At 39.2% G+C, this 18581-nt stretch overlaps 1 protein-coding gene across 1 annotated transcript in view; it reads left to right on the plus strand.

Moving 5' to 3' along the window:
• Window positions 1-18581, plus strand: part of TMOD1 (tropomodulin 1) — a 134878-nt gene that overhangs the window by 110730 nt on the left and 5567 nt on the right. Inside the window, 2 exon segments of the mRNA XM_078153047.1 lie at window positions 1225-1368; window positions 8809-8953. Coding sequence (XP_078009173.1) covers window positions 1225-1368; window positions 8809-8953 — 289 coding nt within the window.

The following is an 18581-nucleotide window of genomic DNA, read 5'->3' on the forward strand; positions in this document are numbered from 1 at the left end:
CAGACCATACAAGTCTTTCCAGGTTTTTCTGAAGTCAGCCTGTTCATTGTTTCTTATAGCACAATAGTATTCCATTACATTCATATACCACGACTTGTTCAACCATTCCCCAATTGATGGGCATCCTCTCAATTTCCAATTCTTTGCCACCACAAAAAGAACTGCTATAAATATTTTTGTATATGTGGGTCCTTTCGCATTTGTATGATCTCTTTGGGATATAGCCCTAAAAGTGCTATTGCTGGGTCAAAATTTGTTACTTTTCTTAGAGAAAGATAGCAAGGGGAGGGGGCAGCTAGATGGCGCAATGGATAGAGCACTGGCCCTGGAGTCAGGAGGACCTCTGTTCAAGCCTCAGACACATAACACTCACTAGCTGTGTGACTCTGGGCAAGTCACTTAACCTCTAAAGCCTCACTAAAAAAAAATGGCAAGCAAATATAACCAATCTTAGGTTAGATTTTCAAAAGGAGCGCCAATTCTACCACCATTGACAGAGCTAGGGTGCTGTTTGTCCCATACAGGGCATGCCAATTTAGGGGAACCTGCCATTTCCAACAGTGGGAAATCATTGATTTGCATTTGTGCTTGTCATTTCTGAAAGTTCTGTTTTCTGCCTAAGAGTTTCTTACCCAATGAAACTTTACTTCAACCAGTTACTAATTATTTCATTTTCCTAGAGCCTACTGATTATCATCTCAATAGCTAACAGGCCAAATCCCTCTGAACGCTCTGACTGTGACCTAGGTTTTTACTACTCCTGGTCAGCAGCTTTGCTTTCTCCCCTGGTGTTTTACCCAGTGGAAAACAAGGGAGAAACTTATGTTCCCCACTCTCATTTCTTCCCTGTTAAAAAATAAAATAAAACCAGTCAAGCAGTTAACGAATATTTATTAAGCACTACATGCCAGGCATTGTGCTAAGAGCTAAGGCTATAAAGAAAACCGAATAAAACAAGCACTCCCCTTCCTTCTCCCCAGTACTCAGCATAGGAAAATTCTTCTGTGAAATTCATTTCATCTGGAACATGGAAGGGACAAGGGTTAAGAGAAATCAGGTTTCATGTAGGCATTTTAGACTCTGTTCCTCAGCATTTTTATGCTAGCAAGCCATACTATTTGCAAAATGTGTTCCAATTTTTAGGATTATTGAGAGAAGTTTTTAGGTCTTTGCTAAGGTAACTGATGTGGCTTAATGCACATCATTTCTCTTTTCTGATTGAAGGCACTAGCTGAAATGCTGAAGGTTAATCCTGTATTGAAGAGCCTTAATGTGGAATCAAACTTCATTTCTGGATCTGGTATCCTGTCCCTGGTAGAAGCCCTTCAGCACAATACTTCATTGACGGAACTGAAAATTGACAACCAGGTAAGATGAGCATCAGTTCTTCTCTTCTGAATTTTAGAACTAGTCAGCACCTTAGGAACCATTTTACAAAGAAGGAAACTGAGGCCCAGGGAGTTAAATGACTTCCCACAATTCTGTAGCTAGCTAGTTGCTTAGAAGACAGTTTTCCCTGTCTTCACATTGCCAGTACTTCCCAGTGTTTGTTAATTCCCCTACCTTCTGTGCCTTTTTTTTGTTTTATTTTCCCGTGAATTGCTGGCTGAAATATTAATCTTTGGTTATCTATATTTCTATCTATCCATCTATTCATTCATTCATTGTTTATTTACTTGCTTATTATATATTTAGGTTTGAACCAATGCTTTCATTGATATAAGAAACTTCTGGTATGGGAATTCTTTTCACCAATGCGTATTGGCAACTCCTTTGCAATTTAGAGCCTTTGAGAGTTGCCTAAAGACAGGGAAAGATAAAATGACTCGTCCTTTGTTCCTTAGCTAGTATGTATGAGAAGCACCCCAGATTTCTTTACTCCATGGGTGGTTTTCTACCCCATCTGCCAGACTGCCTCTCAGGTTATTTTCTTGAATGCTTTAAATCTAGGATAACATTTGGTCCAACCTGTTTTGGTCTTGTCATTCTTTTGTTTTTCACACTCCTTAAAAGGTATAGATTATACCTTGACACTCAGATATGATTCTTTCTTATCCTAGGCAATTTCTTCTTTAATTATAAAGCTCTTAGCACAGTGCCCGGCACATAGGAGGTGCTATATAAATGTTAGCTCTCATTATTATTGTTGTTATTCTTTGTGGTTGGGGAGCTTATTTTTTCATCAGTGCCAAGAGGTCTTTTATCTTCATTATCCTTCAAGAGGCATCTGAGATAGTCTGATTCCTCTGCTATATAATTTCACCAGCCATTATTCTCCCACTAACCTTCCCCTCCGTTCTGAGCTATTCTTTCAGAGGCATGAGTGGGAGAACAGATGGAAGGAAGAATGTGTCCAAATTCACCAGCAGTTGTAGGAATGGGCATTGGGATTGTGCTGAACAGATGTCCCAAAAGGGGTGCCTGGAGAGTGTCACATCCACATGGAGTTAGGTGAAACTTGATATCCACTGCAGAAGGTCAGGCCTGAAGAAGAGCAAAGCTAAGGAAAAGAAGAACTGAGGAAAGCACATGTGTCTTCTAGCCAGCTCATCTCTTCGTTAGAGATTCATACCAGTCTAGCATTGGCCTCAAAGCTCAGGACCCCTCTTTACCTTTATCTTTTGTTGGGCTGCAATATCAATGCAGGTCAAGTACCTTGATTGATGGCCGACTACCTTATCTTCTTTTCTTTATTGTTCGATGATCCTTTGGGTCTCCTACATGGAATTACAAGAAAACTGACCATGTAAGTTTTCCATTACATTAGAGTATAGTAAAAAGTTATCAAGGAACTTGGCAAGGAAAACTTAATAGATTAAATAAATGTAAAAGTTTATTATGATCTTTCCTGCCTGCCTGTCTCTCTCCCTCCCTCACTCTCTTTCTCTCTCTCCTTTCTTCCTTTCTTCAGTCTGAACATAGAAGACATGTGGGGAGTCATACCCTTAGAAGTGGGTGCTCTGTCTGAAGGAATGTAAATTCTGATTGCTTATACTTTGCAAGATATCTTGGAGTTTGGAGGCTAGATTTTTTTCTTCCCTACTTATTTATTCCATCATTGTTTTCCCCCAAAAAAAAACACTGGGACAATTAACGGCTTTGTCTCATGTAGTTTTCATTTATGATTTCTTAATATATAGCTCTGGAAAAACCAGGGTTTGATAAAGCCCATTGGGGTTCAAAGTTACTTACCTATGCCTTTAAACCTAAATCACTCTGGTTCTTACTGATTGGCCAATAATAAGTCTCAGCCCAAGCCTCACTTGCTTATTGTTTGTGTTTTGATGGCTCAGAGTGAGTGTAAATAGCAATTGTTTCTGTTCTGGACAGAAACTCGGAGGGTCTTTCCCATCCAGATTGAATCTTTTGTGAAGGCAAACTAGGCCATCTTTTGCCTCAATTTTTACATAGCCTTTAATCACTGAAGAGATGTTATCTCAGACAAACTGAGACCTGGAAAAGACCTCAGCTTAAAAGACCAAGGTCCCCCATTGCATCCCAGGCCTTCACCAGTTGTCCTGACCAATGTCTTGCCACTATACCCAGATGACTCTGGAGGAGAGAGTGAAGCTGATGACTGCACAGCCCTGCCTCACTTAAATCCAATTTACTTGCAAGTCAGGGTATCACCCTCCTGATGTCACTGGGGACAAACAAAACAACATAGAAAACAAAGTGCCAATCAAAAGAATCTATAGATCACCTCCAGAAAAAGACCTATGCTACAAGTTCCTAAACATGTAGTCATTAAATTTAATAATTCCATTAAACTGCGGGAGGGAATGTACTAATGTGTTTCAAAGAGCAACGGAGCTCGAGATGTAACCCAAGGTTACCTAGAGTATAAACCTGAGCATAACCATGAAAAAAATGGGCAGTCAATAAAAAGAGGTATTTGAAACATTCCTATGCTATCTCTAATGATTGGCCATTAAGACTCTACTTGAACACCTGCAATGACAGGGGAATTAATACTGCCTCCAAAGGCAGCGCATGATAATTTCTGCCTTCCATGGAGCTTAAACCTACATTTCTGCAACATCCTTCTATTGTTTTTAGTTAATTCCTCTTCGAAATGATACACTTTTAAATACTTGGGGAGAAGTCCTGTAGCCCCACCTAAGTTTCTTTTACTTAGGCAAAGCAGCTTCATCTTACTCTCAAAAATATGGACTCAGGACCACTCAACATTAGGGTTGCTCTCTTCTGGATATGTACCTGCTTGCCAATGTTCTTCCCCCAAGTGGTACCTATAATGAAACACAGTACCCTAGATAGGGTCTGACCAGGGCACACACAGTGCAGTAATGTAACCCAAGATCACTTTCTTGGCTTCCATGCTGCATTTTTGACACTTGAGTTTGCAGTCTATTAAAACCCTACTATCTTTCCCCCACAACTTATTGCTTACCAAACGTCTCCCATTTTGTAGTTGTGAAGTTAATTTATTTGGAACTTCATGTAGGAAGGAACTTCATCCTTATTTGGCCCATGATTCTGGGCTGTCAAGCTCATTTTGGATCCTGATTGGTATAAAATACATCATTTATCTCCTCCAGTTCCCTCATTTGCAAGTTGCATAATCATACCATGAATGCTTTAATTCAAGTCATTGATAAAATTGTTAAATAGCACTGGGCCAAGGACAGATCACATGAGAGATCTCTTTTCAGCAAATGTTCTTTGTTGTGTACTTAGTGAATTCAGTGAGTTCTACCACTTCTCAATTTACCTAATTGTACTCTATCCCACATCTCTCTATTTTATTCATGAAGGTGGCATGAGAGACTTTGCTAAATGCTTGCTGAACTCTAGGTAAATTGTTATCAAAAGCATTCTTGGTACAATAACCCTGCCAAAAAAATGAAACACAGTTAGTCTGATGGGATCTCTTCTGGGTAAAGCCATGTTGACTCTTAATGATCACCACTTTCATTTCTTGATGCTCACAAGATATTCCTTTAATAATTTATTCTTGAATTTGGCCAAGAATCAAAGTCAAGGCAACTTGCCTATAGTTTGAAACCAAACTTTTATTTTTTTGAAAATCTAGAGAACATATGTCTTTCTGTACTCTTGCACATGGTTCAATACAACAAACATTTATTAAGTGACTACTAAGTACAGGGCACTGTGTTTGTTTCTATGACTACCAAGACAAAAAAAGAAAAAGGCAGTTCCTTACATTTCACTTGTGTTTGCACATACACAGATATGTAAACAAAGATTTTAGGATGGAGAGGGTACTAACAACCCGGTGGGAAGAGATCAGTCAAGGAAGATTTCACATAGGAGGTTGCATCTGAACTAAGCTAAGTATTCTAAAAGGTCTAAGTGTAGAGAGATTAAATTCCAGGCATGGTGCTTTGACTATGCAAAGGAATGGAGATGGTCAGTAAAATGCTGAATTTGGGGAAGTTAATAGACTGAGTTGGCTTGGAATGCTGAGTATGTGGAAGGGTTACCTGCAACAACAAGAAGAAGTATGGAAAAGAGCAGAGAGAAGTAGGTAGCTAGGGGCCAGACTTTGTATGGATTTAAATACTAGACTGAGGAGTTAGTATTTTGTTCTAGAGGCAATAGGGAACCCTTGGAGATTTTTGAGCAGAGGAATGACAGGGTCAGATTTGTATCTAAAGAATATTATTTTGGAAACAGTGTAAACAATGCATTAGAGACGCATAGTCTGGAAATGGGGAGACCAGTTAGGAAGCAATTTACTAGTACAGTGAAGAGGTGATAAGAACTTTTGCTAAGGTTTTGCCATGTAGGAGGCCAAAGAGAAAAGAATGGTATGCATGTAGACCAAGGTGTAGAGACAAACAAGACCTATCAACTGATTGGCTGTGGGAAGCCAGGGAGATAGAAGAGTCAAGGACAACTGCAAAGTTTTGAACATGGATGACTGAAAAGGACAGTGATGCCTTCAACATAAATAGGAAGCTTTGTTGGAGGAAGGAGTTCAGGGGCAGGGAGAAGAAGAAGTTAAATTGGTTCCATTTTGGAAATGTTGAATTTGTGATGCTGATAGGACATCTAGAGCCAAAAGGCAGTTGGGGTTTAGGCATGGAGCTCATGAGCAAAATAAGGGCTAGAGACATGGATCCGGGAGTCATTTGCAGATAATGAATTGATGGGAGATAGTGAGGTCACTGAAGGAGTTTGTAGAGAGAGAAAAGAGGCAAGGACAGGGCCTTAGGTGATGCCCATGCTCAAGGGACAACAGGTGATTGGGGTTAGAAACAGATGATGACCTAGCAAACAAAATTGAGAAGGGTCAGAAAAGTAGAAAAAGAACCAGGAGAGAGGAGTGTCAGGGAAACTAAAGAAGGAGAAAATTTCAACGAGGAGGCAGTGGTTGATGACATCAGACTCTACAAAAGGTCAATGTAGGATATGTATCAAGGAAGGAATGTCCCAAATAGCAGTCCTATTCCTTCTTTCATGCCTCTCTTTTTTACTTAGCTTAAAAAGCACTTTCTATTGTCCTTAGGTTCATTACTGGCTTTTTTGTTGTTCAGTCATTCAGTTGTGTCCAACTCTTTCAGACCTGATGAGCACGCCAGGCTTTTCTACCCTCCGCTTTTCCCAAAGTCTATCCAAATTCATGTTCCTTGTTTCCATGACACTATCTATTCCTCTCATCTCTGCCATTCTCTTTTTCTTTTGCCTTCAATCTTTCTCAACATCAGGGTCTTTTCTGATGAGTCCCATCTTCTCATTATGTGGCCAAAGGTTGCTGGCGCTCCTTCTACAGGACAATGTGATGTTTTTGTATTCATATTCCATTATCTGGTCTTGTTTTCACCTTGTATATATGTGTTTTTATTTTTGTATGTGTTTTTGTTTTCGGTGAGGCAATTGGGGTTAAGTAACTTGCCCAGGGTCACGCAGCTAGTAAGTGTCAAGTGTCTGGTCTGAGACCTGATTTGAACTCAGGTCCTCCTGACTCTATCCACTGCGTCACCTAGGTGCCCCTATATATGTGTTTTTAAAAAAATCTAAATTGGTCGACCAATTCTCTGTGTATTCACATTGGTCTCTGTCAGCAGATAACACCCTTTTTTTTTCCTGAATGGAATTTTTGTTTGGATATTCTGTATTTCATTCTTGAAAGTTTTCCATTCCTCTTAAGTTGGCCTCTTCTGTAGAATTTTAGCCTCTAGGGGCCTATCTATATATTTTTTGAAACCATTATCAGTCTGCTTTTCTTAACTCTAGGATGTGTGACAGACCATGCTAAACTTTCATCTCCTTTTACAAAGTTATAAGATGATATTGTCACTTCTCCCTGGGGTTCCCATTATCTACTATACAACAAAATGAGTAGGATTTTTAAGACCCTTGGTTTCATGGGTGACTTGGGGATACAATGTGAAAAGAATGACTACAATGAGATACCCCAGGGGAACCTGAGGGGTGACATACTAATCTAAATTGCTTATCTGGAGGCTAGAAAAGGAAGAGGGCATGAAAATGAGCTCCATTCTTTTTTTCCTTCCTTGGTATATTATATGTGTAGGATAGGGTCAAGAACAATTCATCCACGTCTGTCTGGATACCTGGATGGGAAAAAAAAATCTCTAATTGAAATTTCCAGAACCATAAAACAAATTCCAAGTTTGATTCAACTTATGTCAGGGAAGCCTCCAGTCAAGGAAGGATTATAGGTAAAAACTCAATTCTACGTGCAAGTTTGTTTTAAATGTTATGAATCTATAGAATGAAATTTCTCCTTGACCAATTTCTTCCTAAAGCAAGCTTCTTTGCTTCTGTCTCAGTTCTTACTTGACACTCAAGCCCTAACCATGCCATCCCACCTTCGATGTGATCATCACATGGTGGGAAGGGGGAAGGTGTAGGATTTTTTTTTTAATGGTCAGCTCCTATTTTAATGTAACATTAGCTTTCCTGAATAGAACATTCCTGGGAGTGGCTGGGACATTTCTGAGCTAATGATGCAGAGAGGGGTGCCACATTTCCTAGCTAATAATGGGGCTCTCAGTCCCTTCCCTGACTAGTGGGAAACATACATCGTCTGCCAGCCCAGCACAGTCCAGTGTCTGTTTTATGACACATTAAAGACTTCCAGTGATCTAGATATGCATCATTCTGTGGACAGGCCTTTGCTTTTATGGATGCTTTGAGGGTCCTCATCAGTGGTACTGATAAATAGCACTAGAGCAGGTTTAGTGAATATAAGCTTTTGTTGGTTTCTTGCCTATACTTGCAGCATTTTATCTCACAAGGAATATAGGTGAACTCATAATACTTTAAAGTAGGTCTTAACTCTCAGATTATCTATGTCAAGGGGCATGGACCCCATTAGTCATCTGTTGTTGCCTTTGGATTTCTCAGAATAATATTTTTAAATGTATAAAATAAAATACACAGGATTAATATTTTTCCTACCCACAGACCCACTGAAATCTACCCTGATCTAGAGTCTTGAGAAATTTCATTTGACACCAGGCCATTAGGAAAAGTAACATTCCAGAGGAGCCTTTTTGAATGACTTACTGACTATATTTCTGTTTATATCAAAGAAAGCCTCAAATTTCAGAGTCAGGTCAGATTTACTTGGTTCTCTTATCTTCCACTGTTCAGTTTCTAATTGTTTCCTATGTAGCAGAGAGCAGAATATCTAGCTTCCTTTGTCTGTTTTCCTCAGACAACAAAGGACAACTTTTGGCCTGTTGATACTGTTCATTTGAGAAAGAGGGTGCTTATAGTATAGCTTGGGTCAGGGAATCAAATAGGAGATGCTTGATTCTCACACAATTCTTTCTTTTTTCTTTTTTCTCAAAGAGCCAGCCCCTGGGAAACAAGGTGGAAATGGAGATTGTGAGCATGTTGGAACAAAATACAACTCTTTTAAAATTTGGATATCATTTTACACAGCAAGGCCCTCGGCTCCGGGCTTCTAATGCCATGATGAATAATAATGACCTTGGTAAGTTAGCCAGCCCTGTGCAATATTTAGAAGCACTGGAGAAAGATGCCTCTAAATTTAAAAAAAAAAAAAGGACAGTAATTCCAGTAAAAATGCTTTCTTTTAATCCCAGAATTATTTTTTTTAAAGGGCACCTTCTCTGGCCAGTTCCTGTGTTGAGAGCTATGTAGGGATACAAGAGTGTATCAAACAGGCTCCCCCAATTCAATCCATATACTGAGCGTATAGAAGTCATACCTCCTTCATGAAGCTTCCCTAAATATCTTAGCCTATCCTGACCTTTTTCTCTTATGAACTCTTGTAGCACCTTTATAATCCCTAACACTCTAACATAAGGTTCTTTCATATACAGTATCTTATCTTGCCATTTTGATTTCAGGCTCGGTAAGGGAAATTAAGCTTTCTTCTTCTCTTGAATCACCCACAGCACCTAATGGAGTGCTGTGCACACCATAGATAGTAAATATTTGTTGAATTACCCTGCATTGGCTGTCCAGTAGAGGCATGCAAAGGTCTTCTTTTTTTTCTCCCAGAAGGTTGAGAAGCATCTAGACCCATGACCATGAGGATATAGAGTCCTTAGATACAAATCATCCTCTTAGATTAGGTTTGTATCAGACATTCAGCAGCTGACCAGTGCATTAGAACCTAGATATGACCGGGGCCTAACAGTTGATTGAGGCCAAATCCCTCATTTTATAGATACATGAAGGCCAAGAGAGATTAAAGGTGATTTCTGCTCTGTTCTTCTGAACCCCCAGAGGTTCTTAACCTTTTTGTGTGTATCATGTACCCATTTGGTAGTCTGGGGAAGCCTTTATGTATGTCCCTTCTCACAATAATGTTTTTATGTAAGTAAAATAACAAGCCAGCTATGCTAAAATAAAGATATGATTTTTCCCCATCCAAGTTTACAGAACCCCTGAAATCCATCCATAGACCCCCTGGTTTTCTGTTGGATTCTGTGGGCATCAGGTTAAGAAGCCCTGCCCTAGATGGTGGAAAAAATAATAATAATAATAATTATTATTATTATTATCATTATTATTATTATTATTATAAATAATATAACAAAATAAGAATAGCCCACATAGATAGTAATTTATAGGCTATGAAGTACTTTTCTCATAACAACACTATCCAATTTTGTTCTCATTTACAGAGGAAGAAACTTAGGATTCAATTATCTTCTTGCTATGCTTTATGGAATTTTTCTCCAAGAAAAATTAGAGCTCTACCATAACCAAAACCTCAGTGGCAAATAACAGAGTTGGGGTCTTCTTGTTGTGTTATTGTTCTGTTGTTTCAGTTAAGTCCAACTCGTTCATGGCCCCATTTGGTGTTTTCTTGGCAAAGATACTGGAGTGGTCTGCCATTTCCTGCTCCAGCTCATTTTACAGATGAGAAACTGAGGTAAACAGGGTTAAGTGACTTGCCCAGGGTCACCCAGCTAGTCAGTGTCTGAGGCCAGATTTGAACTTAGGAAGATGAGTCTTACAAATAATGGCTAACATTCACATACTATGTGCTGGGCACTGTGCTAAGTACTTTACAGTTATTATCTCAATTGATCCTCATAACAACCCCAGGAGGTAGGTATTATTATTATTATTATTATCTTTCCCATTTTACATATGAGGAAACTGAGGCAAACAGGTTAAGTGACTTGCCCAGGGTCACACAACTAGTGTCAGAGGTTAGATTTGAACTCAGGTCTTTGTGACTCCAGGCACAGCACTCTGTGTACTATGGCACCACCTAGCTGCCCCAGGCAGCTACGTGCAAAGCACTTGGTGTGCATTATCTAGTTTGAACTTCAAAAAACAGTGATTTGAGAAAGTTACTATAGGTATTGTTAATCCCATTTTGTAGATGAGAAGCTGGAGGCTCAGAGAAATTAAGTGATTTATCCATGGTCACACAGTTAATAAGGGTTAAAGGTGGGATTTGAACCCAGGGCTTCCTGACTTCAAGTCTAGTGCTATCTCTGCAGACTCTAGGTTGAAACTTTCTGACACAGCCGGGTGAATAAATGATCAAAAGCTACTGTGTAAAGTTTGCCTCAGCATCATCACTAGTCTATTTTAGACGCCTTTTTTTGTTTTGTTTTGTTTTGGACAGGGGTAGAGGAGGATGGAACAGACCTGAGGTAAAATCTGCTGCAATAAAGAGACTTTTGACCATATTAGGTGCTTTGAGTAGAATCAGGTCCCGTGAATAGGAACCATCTGAGTGCCTTGAAAACTTTCACAAGTGGCATCGTTTGTTGACTGGTCTGTGAGATAACTCATCATCTTGCCAGGTCAGCTCTGAGTGGTAATGAGTGTGGAGGAGGCCAAGGTTTTAAATCTCTTGATCTGTTCATCCCACGATTTCTACATAGGACAACATGCAGGAGAGACGTTTCCAGCCATCCTCAGAATACAGAAGCACTGAGGACAAGAAGGCTAGATTTAGCACTTATTAAGGAGGTACTCTCTACCCTAGTGAGGTGGTGCAGTGAAGAGAGCACCAGGTCTCTTCCTGGGTTCAAATCCAGCCTTAGAATCTTCCTAGCTATAATAAGTCACTGAGCAAATCACTTAACCCTATTTGTCTCAGTTTCCTCATCTGTAAAATGAGCTGAAGAAAGAAATGGCAAATCACTTTAGTATCTCTGCTAAGAAAACCCCAAATGGGGTCACAAAGAGTTGGGCACAACTGAGCAATGACAATAAATCTGCCCAATACTTTGTACTAGGTACCATGAGAGATATGAAGATGTAGAAGACCAGGTCCTAAGGAACTTACCATTTTCTTAGGGAGACATGACAAACACCAAAAACAATTAGTATCAGTGGAGTACATTTGGCAATTTTCAAACCACATGTACATTATGTCTATAAATTGTAAAAAAATGGAATAGTTGGTACAGAATGGAATCAGTTAAGTAAAGCTTTTTTAGGAAAGTGAGCCTTTAGCTATGTCTTAGAAGAAGTGATGGATTGACAGATAAGAGATCAGAAGGCATTTCAGGGTTAGGGGAAGTGTTTGAACAAAAGCCCAGAGGGAAAAGTGAACAAGGTATTTATTTGAGAATAACAGTAAGGAGATTGGCCTGACTGGGTTGGAAACAGCAGCATCATCACCATCATCATCATCATCATCATTGGGGAGGGACAGTAACAAAGGACAGGCAAGGACTTAACATTTGAGCTTCAAAAATGGAAGGAACTTCAGTGTTTATCCAGCCTAATGTCCTCATTTTAAAGATGAGGAAACTGAAGCCCAGGGAGTGTAAGAGACTTGCTCAGTGCCACATAGGTTGTGAGTAGCAGATCTGGGTCTCTGAGCAAGTCCTCTGATTCCAGATCATGGAAGAAGAGTTGGAAGAGACCACACAGGTCACTGAGTCCAACCTACAAATGGAAGGAGTCTCCACCATACCCAGCAAGTGGTTGTCTAGGATTGTCTGGTACATAGGATAACTAATAATTATTTATAAAGTAGGCACTTAATAAATGCTGATTTCCTTCCTTCTCAAAAGCTACAATAAAATCTAGGCAAACTATATCTATGGCATTAGCCTCATCGACTAGCAATAATTTTAACGAAAGGAAATGAGGTTGGTCTGGTTTGATTTGTTGGGTTTTTGTAATCACCATTTCCCTTTCTAGTTTTCACCAATCAACTCTTTAATTATCTATTCTAGAATTTTCCTGGGAATCTCAGGGCCACACTTCAGGGCCTGTAGTCAGCAGGGGCTCTTCTCTTCCATTTTTTTTTTTTGAAAATTGAGACATTTGTCCATCTCTGGGCTTGTGCACTCTCTCTCTCTCTCTCTCTCTCTCTCTCTCTCTCTCTCTCTCTCTCTCTCTCTCTCTCTCTCTCTTTTTCTCTGTCTCTCTCACTCATTTTTCATGTTCTTTCGTGTATCACTGAATATTCAGCAATGACATCTTCTAGTTCTTTCAGTGCTGGAGGATGTTGTTATCTGGGTCAGGTGACTTTAATTCAGCAAGGGTGGCTACTGGCTCTTTTATTTGTCTTAGGTATCAGCTTCCTGATAACAATTTACCTTCTATCATTTCCAGTATAAAATTCATTCTCCTTGGCAGAGAAAACAGAAGCCAAAAAAGAAGCCAAAAGTTTTACTTTCTCTTGGTTGTCATTTCATGGGGGCAGCTAGGTGGCACAGTGGATAGAGCACTGGGTTTGGAATCAGGAAGACTCATCTTTCTGAGTTCAAATCTGGCCTTCGACACTTACTAGATGTCTGATCCTGGGCAAGTCGCTTCACCCTGTTTGCCTCAGTTTCCTCATCTGTAAAATGAGCTGGAGAAGGAAAATGGCAAACTGCTCCAGTATCTCTGCCAGGAAAACCCCAGATGGGGTCACAAAGAGTCAGACACAACTGAACAACAGCTTCCACTGTAAGCCAAAGTCCTATCCTATTCTTTGATCATCCTCTTTTCTCTCCCAATATAGTTAACAAACACATACTTACACATATACACACATACACACACCAGACCCATTTCCCATTTTGTTGTCCTTCTTTCTCTTCCCCTCCCCACATCCTTCACCCCAGCCTCAGCTTATTCTGAACTTTAGAATTCCTGGCACTATTTTTACAGGAGGGCATCACACTCATAGTCATCCTCTGTTAACCTAGCCTTGCATCAGTTTTCTGTACTTTTAAAAATTTAAGTTGGCTAGTGAATTCCCTGCATATCTATATCAATTTCTTTTTGTTTGTTTGTTTGTTTGTTTTTGTTTTGGGTAGACAATGGGGTTAAGGGACTTGCCCAGGGTCACACAGCTAGTAAGTGTTATGTGTCTGAGGCCAGATTTGAACTCAGGTCCTCCTGAATCCGGGTCCGGTGCTCTATCCACTGCACCACCTAGCTGTCCCAATTTCTTTTGACAAATTGCATTTTTCCTCATGGGAATTATTTTGCTTTGTGTCTTCACAATTGTATTTTTTTAGCATCTCCCATCTCTCCTGCACATATGTGGATGGTTGAAACTCTCCCTTTCTACTATACCAAACTTCTGGGCCAGGTTTTTTTTAAACAGTTTCCCAAGCTACTTATCTATTTTTTCTTAATGTTCAGGTGGTCCGTAGTATATGCCTCTACTGTCCTTTTTAGTCTAAATCCCTTTTGATTAGATTTGAAAGCCACCTGGCAAATACATCCTTACCTCTCCTCTGTTATTCTTACTTCATCCTCGGCCAGGAACGTGTCCTTCTGAAATGTTTAAGCTGTAGTTTAGAAGTCTGATTTCATTGTCAAAAATGAACTTTTTCACTAGCTGTTTGGTTCCCAAGTTCATTTTTCTCTTCTGAATCCCTTGCCTTTGATGTACTACTATGAGGAAAACAGTTTTCATTTCTATGATCTCTCCTTTCTAGCCCAACACTTCATAGCCATGGGCAATACTGGGCTCCTTTTGGTGGTTTTCCTTTTGCTTATGTGAATCGCCACAGATAGGAAGTTGTTGTACATTTTGGTAAGTCTTGGGAGATTCTCCAAAGTGTCTGGATATCTACCCCAACTAGACAAAACACCTCTCCGTTGTTAGCAGGTAAACGAATAGCTGCCTCAGTTCCCCTGAGAAGTGCAACATCTACCACTACTAATCTTCTCTTGTTCCTTTGACCTTTAATGATGTCTTACCCTGTAGCTCCTGTGGTTCCACTGTACCATTTTCAGGAGGACAAGCTGTTCCCTCCTCCTTAGAGCATATAACTCCCTCTTCATGAAGATCCTCCAATCTCCTATAGACCTCTAGTTGTGCAGCTGTCCTTTTTCCTTCCCTTTCTGCTCTGTGTAAAACTTTTTTAAAAAACTTTCCAGCTTTTAATTTTTTTGTTTCTGCTTTAAACAGTATTTTATTTTTTCCAATTTTTTCAAATAAAATTTTGAGTTCCAAATTTTGTCCCTCCCCCTCCATAAGATGGTAAGCAATTTGATGTAGGTTACATGTATGCTTATGTTTCTGTGTAAGTCATGTTGTGAAAGAAGAAACAGAACAAATTTTTTTAAAAATATGAAAAAAGTAAAGTGAAAATAGTATGCTTCAGTCTGCATTCAGACTCCACCAGTTCTTTCTCTGGATGTAGATAGCATTTTTCATCATGAGTCCTTTGGAACTGTCTTAGATCATGTATTGCTGAGAATAGTTAGGTCAATCATAGTTGATCATCTCTGTGTAACACTCTTACACTCACCAACATTCTGACCAGGATCAAGTCCTGTACCTCAACTGTCCTCCTTTTTCTTCCCACCAAAGCCTCACTTAGGTTTTCTTTAGGAGAATATCTTTCTTCCTAACAACCTGGAATTTGGAGAAACTTTGTTGGGGTCTTTCACCTCCTGGAGAGAGATCAACTTACACTAGGAATACAGATAACAGTCACTCACCTGCTGCAGAAATATGAACATTACATACTATGCAAATCCCTGAACAATTTCCCTTGCTCTTTTAATACTAGTTGAAATTTTTAGCATTGGTTGTTTGTGTTTTGAACTTTATAGATATCCTCACCTTAACCTTAACCTTTTCCATCTCCCCCTTAGCCCAGCACAAGCTTCTGTATCTGTTTCATCAATTTGCTATACCCACTGGCCCCTCTATTGATTTGCTTTACTCTTCAGCTTTGGGCATTTGGGTATAGACAGTTGAGACCATGAGTTTTGCTAATGGCTCTTTTCTTGGATTTTGTCATTTTTCTTACTTACCTTATGTTGCCAATTCTCTCTCCTTTTTCTTCTAGAATCTTGCTTCAACTTGTGTTCCCTAATCCTTCTGTCTTCTTTACATCCTCCTTTTATGTCCTCTTTAATTCTTTTATATCCTACTTAAAATACTTCTCTTTCAATCTAGAAGTAGAATTTGGGCCTGGAGATTTTTAAATTTTAATTTCACAAAATTTTCCCTAAATTTCACAATTTTTTTTCTCCCCAAAATAAATTCAACCTCTGACCTATCTCATTAGCCCAAATCAGTCATCTACACAATGTCCTTCTCTCTCTTCTTCTGCTTCTTCTCTTGCAGAAGTTAGAGGTAGATGACTGAGAGCAATTCAGTGCTCTTTCCACTATGCCTTAATTGCTGATGTGAAAACTTAATAAGAGGAATAGCACCTTGAAAATCGGTTTATGGATTGTCCCAGGGAAATGTGTGCAGCCCCACATTATGGTTTTCCATGTTTCTTTCATAAAACAAAACTTTAAAAATCGCTAAATGAATAAATTTCAAATTCAGAATAGGTGTCAGATGATGTGGGAACCATGGCCACACCGTGGCTTTAAAACAAATATTTGTCCCTTCCACTAAACTATTAAAGATATTTTGCCATAATAGGGGAAAATCCTAGGTCTGATAATCTATAAACTCCTTCCTTCATAAATGGAATTTAACTAGAAAATATTCATTTATTCTCATGATAAAAACTAAGATTAGGTGTAAATGCTAGTTTAAAGAAAGGGAAATGTACTTAAATATTTTCTTTGGAAATCTATGGGACTTAGTCCAATGGCTCAGCTGAGCTGGAGGGTTCCCAAATGTAGGCATGTTTGTTGCTATTCTATTCAGCATGTGACCCTTGGCAAGACAGATGAGATTGTGCAGTGAAATTTTTCTAAGGTTGAAGTAGCAATAGATGTGTCACAGTAGCGAGGCTTTGAAAAACAGATTCAGAATAACAGATGTTCAGGAATCAAATATGGATATCACTAGTAATCATGATTCAAATTTATATTCTGTTTTTTTTATCCCCAAACACAGCTAGTGTTTCAGAGTCTATATTGAATCCAGATCTTCTGATTCCAAGTCCAGTCCTATTTAAAAAACTGGACAATACATAGCAGCATCATAATTCTTGGGTTCCTGGATTTCCATTTTCCAAAAATCAGTGTGTCTAAAAGATACTGGGGAATTTAATTTTCATTCTTTATTTAAATGATCAACAACTTAGGGGTGTTTGGAGCTGATAATTTGCTCCATAAGCACATTTATCAAGTTGCCTGGCAATACAGTATGTCTTTAGACAAGTTCATACATAGTCAGTTCAGAATGATTAATTGTAACACAATTGTTTACCTACGTTGTTTCAATATGAGGGTGAGAAGAGGTACAAAAATGGACTCCCTGAAAATCAGGTAGTGAAAAAAGTGAATCTCAGAAATATTCTTGAGTTGAGGGTTTGGTATATTTTGAAAAAATGATTGATTGGTTGCATGTTACTATCTTTTATGTGAATAAAGCTTTAAAAAGTTGATGGGCAAATGATACTTTCCCCACTCTTTCTAGTGTTCCGTAAGAGAATGGAATCAACATTACTATAAATTCCCATATTTTCTCTACTAGCATCATGGTAACATTATGCCTGATGGTAAGGAACAGCATTGATATAAAGAAGTCACCATCCAGGCTCTATTTTCAATATTCGTTTAAATTCTTATTTGTCCAGAGTTTGCCCTCTCTCTCCCTCCCTCCCCCTCCTTCTCCTCCTTCTCTTTCTCCTTCTTTCCCCTCTCCCCCCCCTCTCCCTCCTCCTGTCTTCCTCTTCTTCTCCCCTCTCACTTTCCTCTCTGTTCTCTCTCTCCTTTTCTTTTCCCCTTCCCCTTGCTGGGCAGATGAAATAAGGTCTGTACTTCCCGTCACAAAGGACATTTCCCTTGGGAGACATGAAATCAGCAAGTAGAACTCAGCAAGTAAAATGATCACCCTGCAGTATTTCAGCCTTTAAAAGCTGCTGCTCCCTGAGGAAGGATTTGGACGCCTGCCGTATCATTATCCCTTTTAGTATTTCTCCTTGTCTTTTAACCTTTTGATTGACCGAGACGATTTAGCACAAGTGTTTGTTCCCAGAATGCAGTCACACACTTTTAACTACTCTGTATGCAAGGGCCAACAGGGAGCAACCAGGCACTATCCTGATGGATTATTTCCAACAGTGATACTTCAGCTGCCTCTTGTGTTGTAACTATTTATAACTACATTAACTATGTTCCTTATTCCCTGAAAATCTATCAGCAAAGACCTCCTCACTAAAAAAAAATCAAAGTTAGAGCTACAAGTCTGAAAATTGTATTTCTGTTGTGGAAAGGAAAAGTAACAAGTTTAGGGTTGAGAAATGTCCTTTTCTATGAAGGTCATTAGTTCCGTCCAAAGGACACCAAGAATGTCTAGTGATGGCATCTTGCTCAGAACCCAGTTCTGCCATTTGTATCCTTCTATGATCTTAAAAAAAAAGCAGAAGGGGAGTGGAGGATAAGAGATGAGTCATTGGAATGCACTACCAAGATAAAGTATGACATTTCTGCTAGAGAATTCTAAAAAAAGGGAAGTCAGGTCTTTTTTTTTTTCTGTCTTTCTAGGATGGCATAAAAGCTGGGTGATGCTGTGAGGCATTCTGTGAATGCAGAAAATCCTTTGGTTTTCTGGTAGACAGTTCTTAGTTCCTGAACACCTTTCTCTCATTCACTCACTCTTCAGTCTTGGAAAAGGGGAAAATTTTAAGTCATTCACTGGGTTATATTTATAAATTTGAGACAAAAGATGGCTTCATATATCATCACAAAAATATCAGTCTGAGAGGGGAAGACCTTCAAAGTTTCTGGCCAGAAAACAAACAGAA

Source organism: Phascolarctos cinereus, unplaced genomic scaffold (genome assembly GCF_003287225.1).
Source record: "Phascolarctos cinereus isolate Bilbo 61053 unplaced genomic scaffold, phaCin_HiC Scaffold_4;HRSCAF=312, whole genome shotgun sequence".
Lineage (NCBI taxonomy): Eukaryota > Metazoa > Chordata > Mammalia > Diprotodontia > Phascolarctidae > Phascolarctos > Phascolarctos cinereus.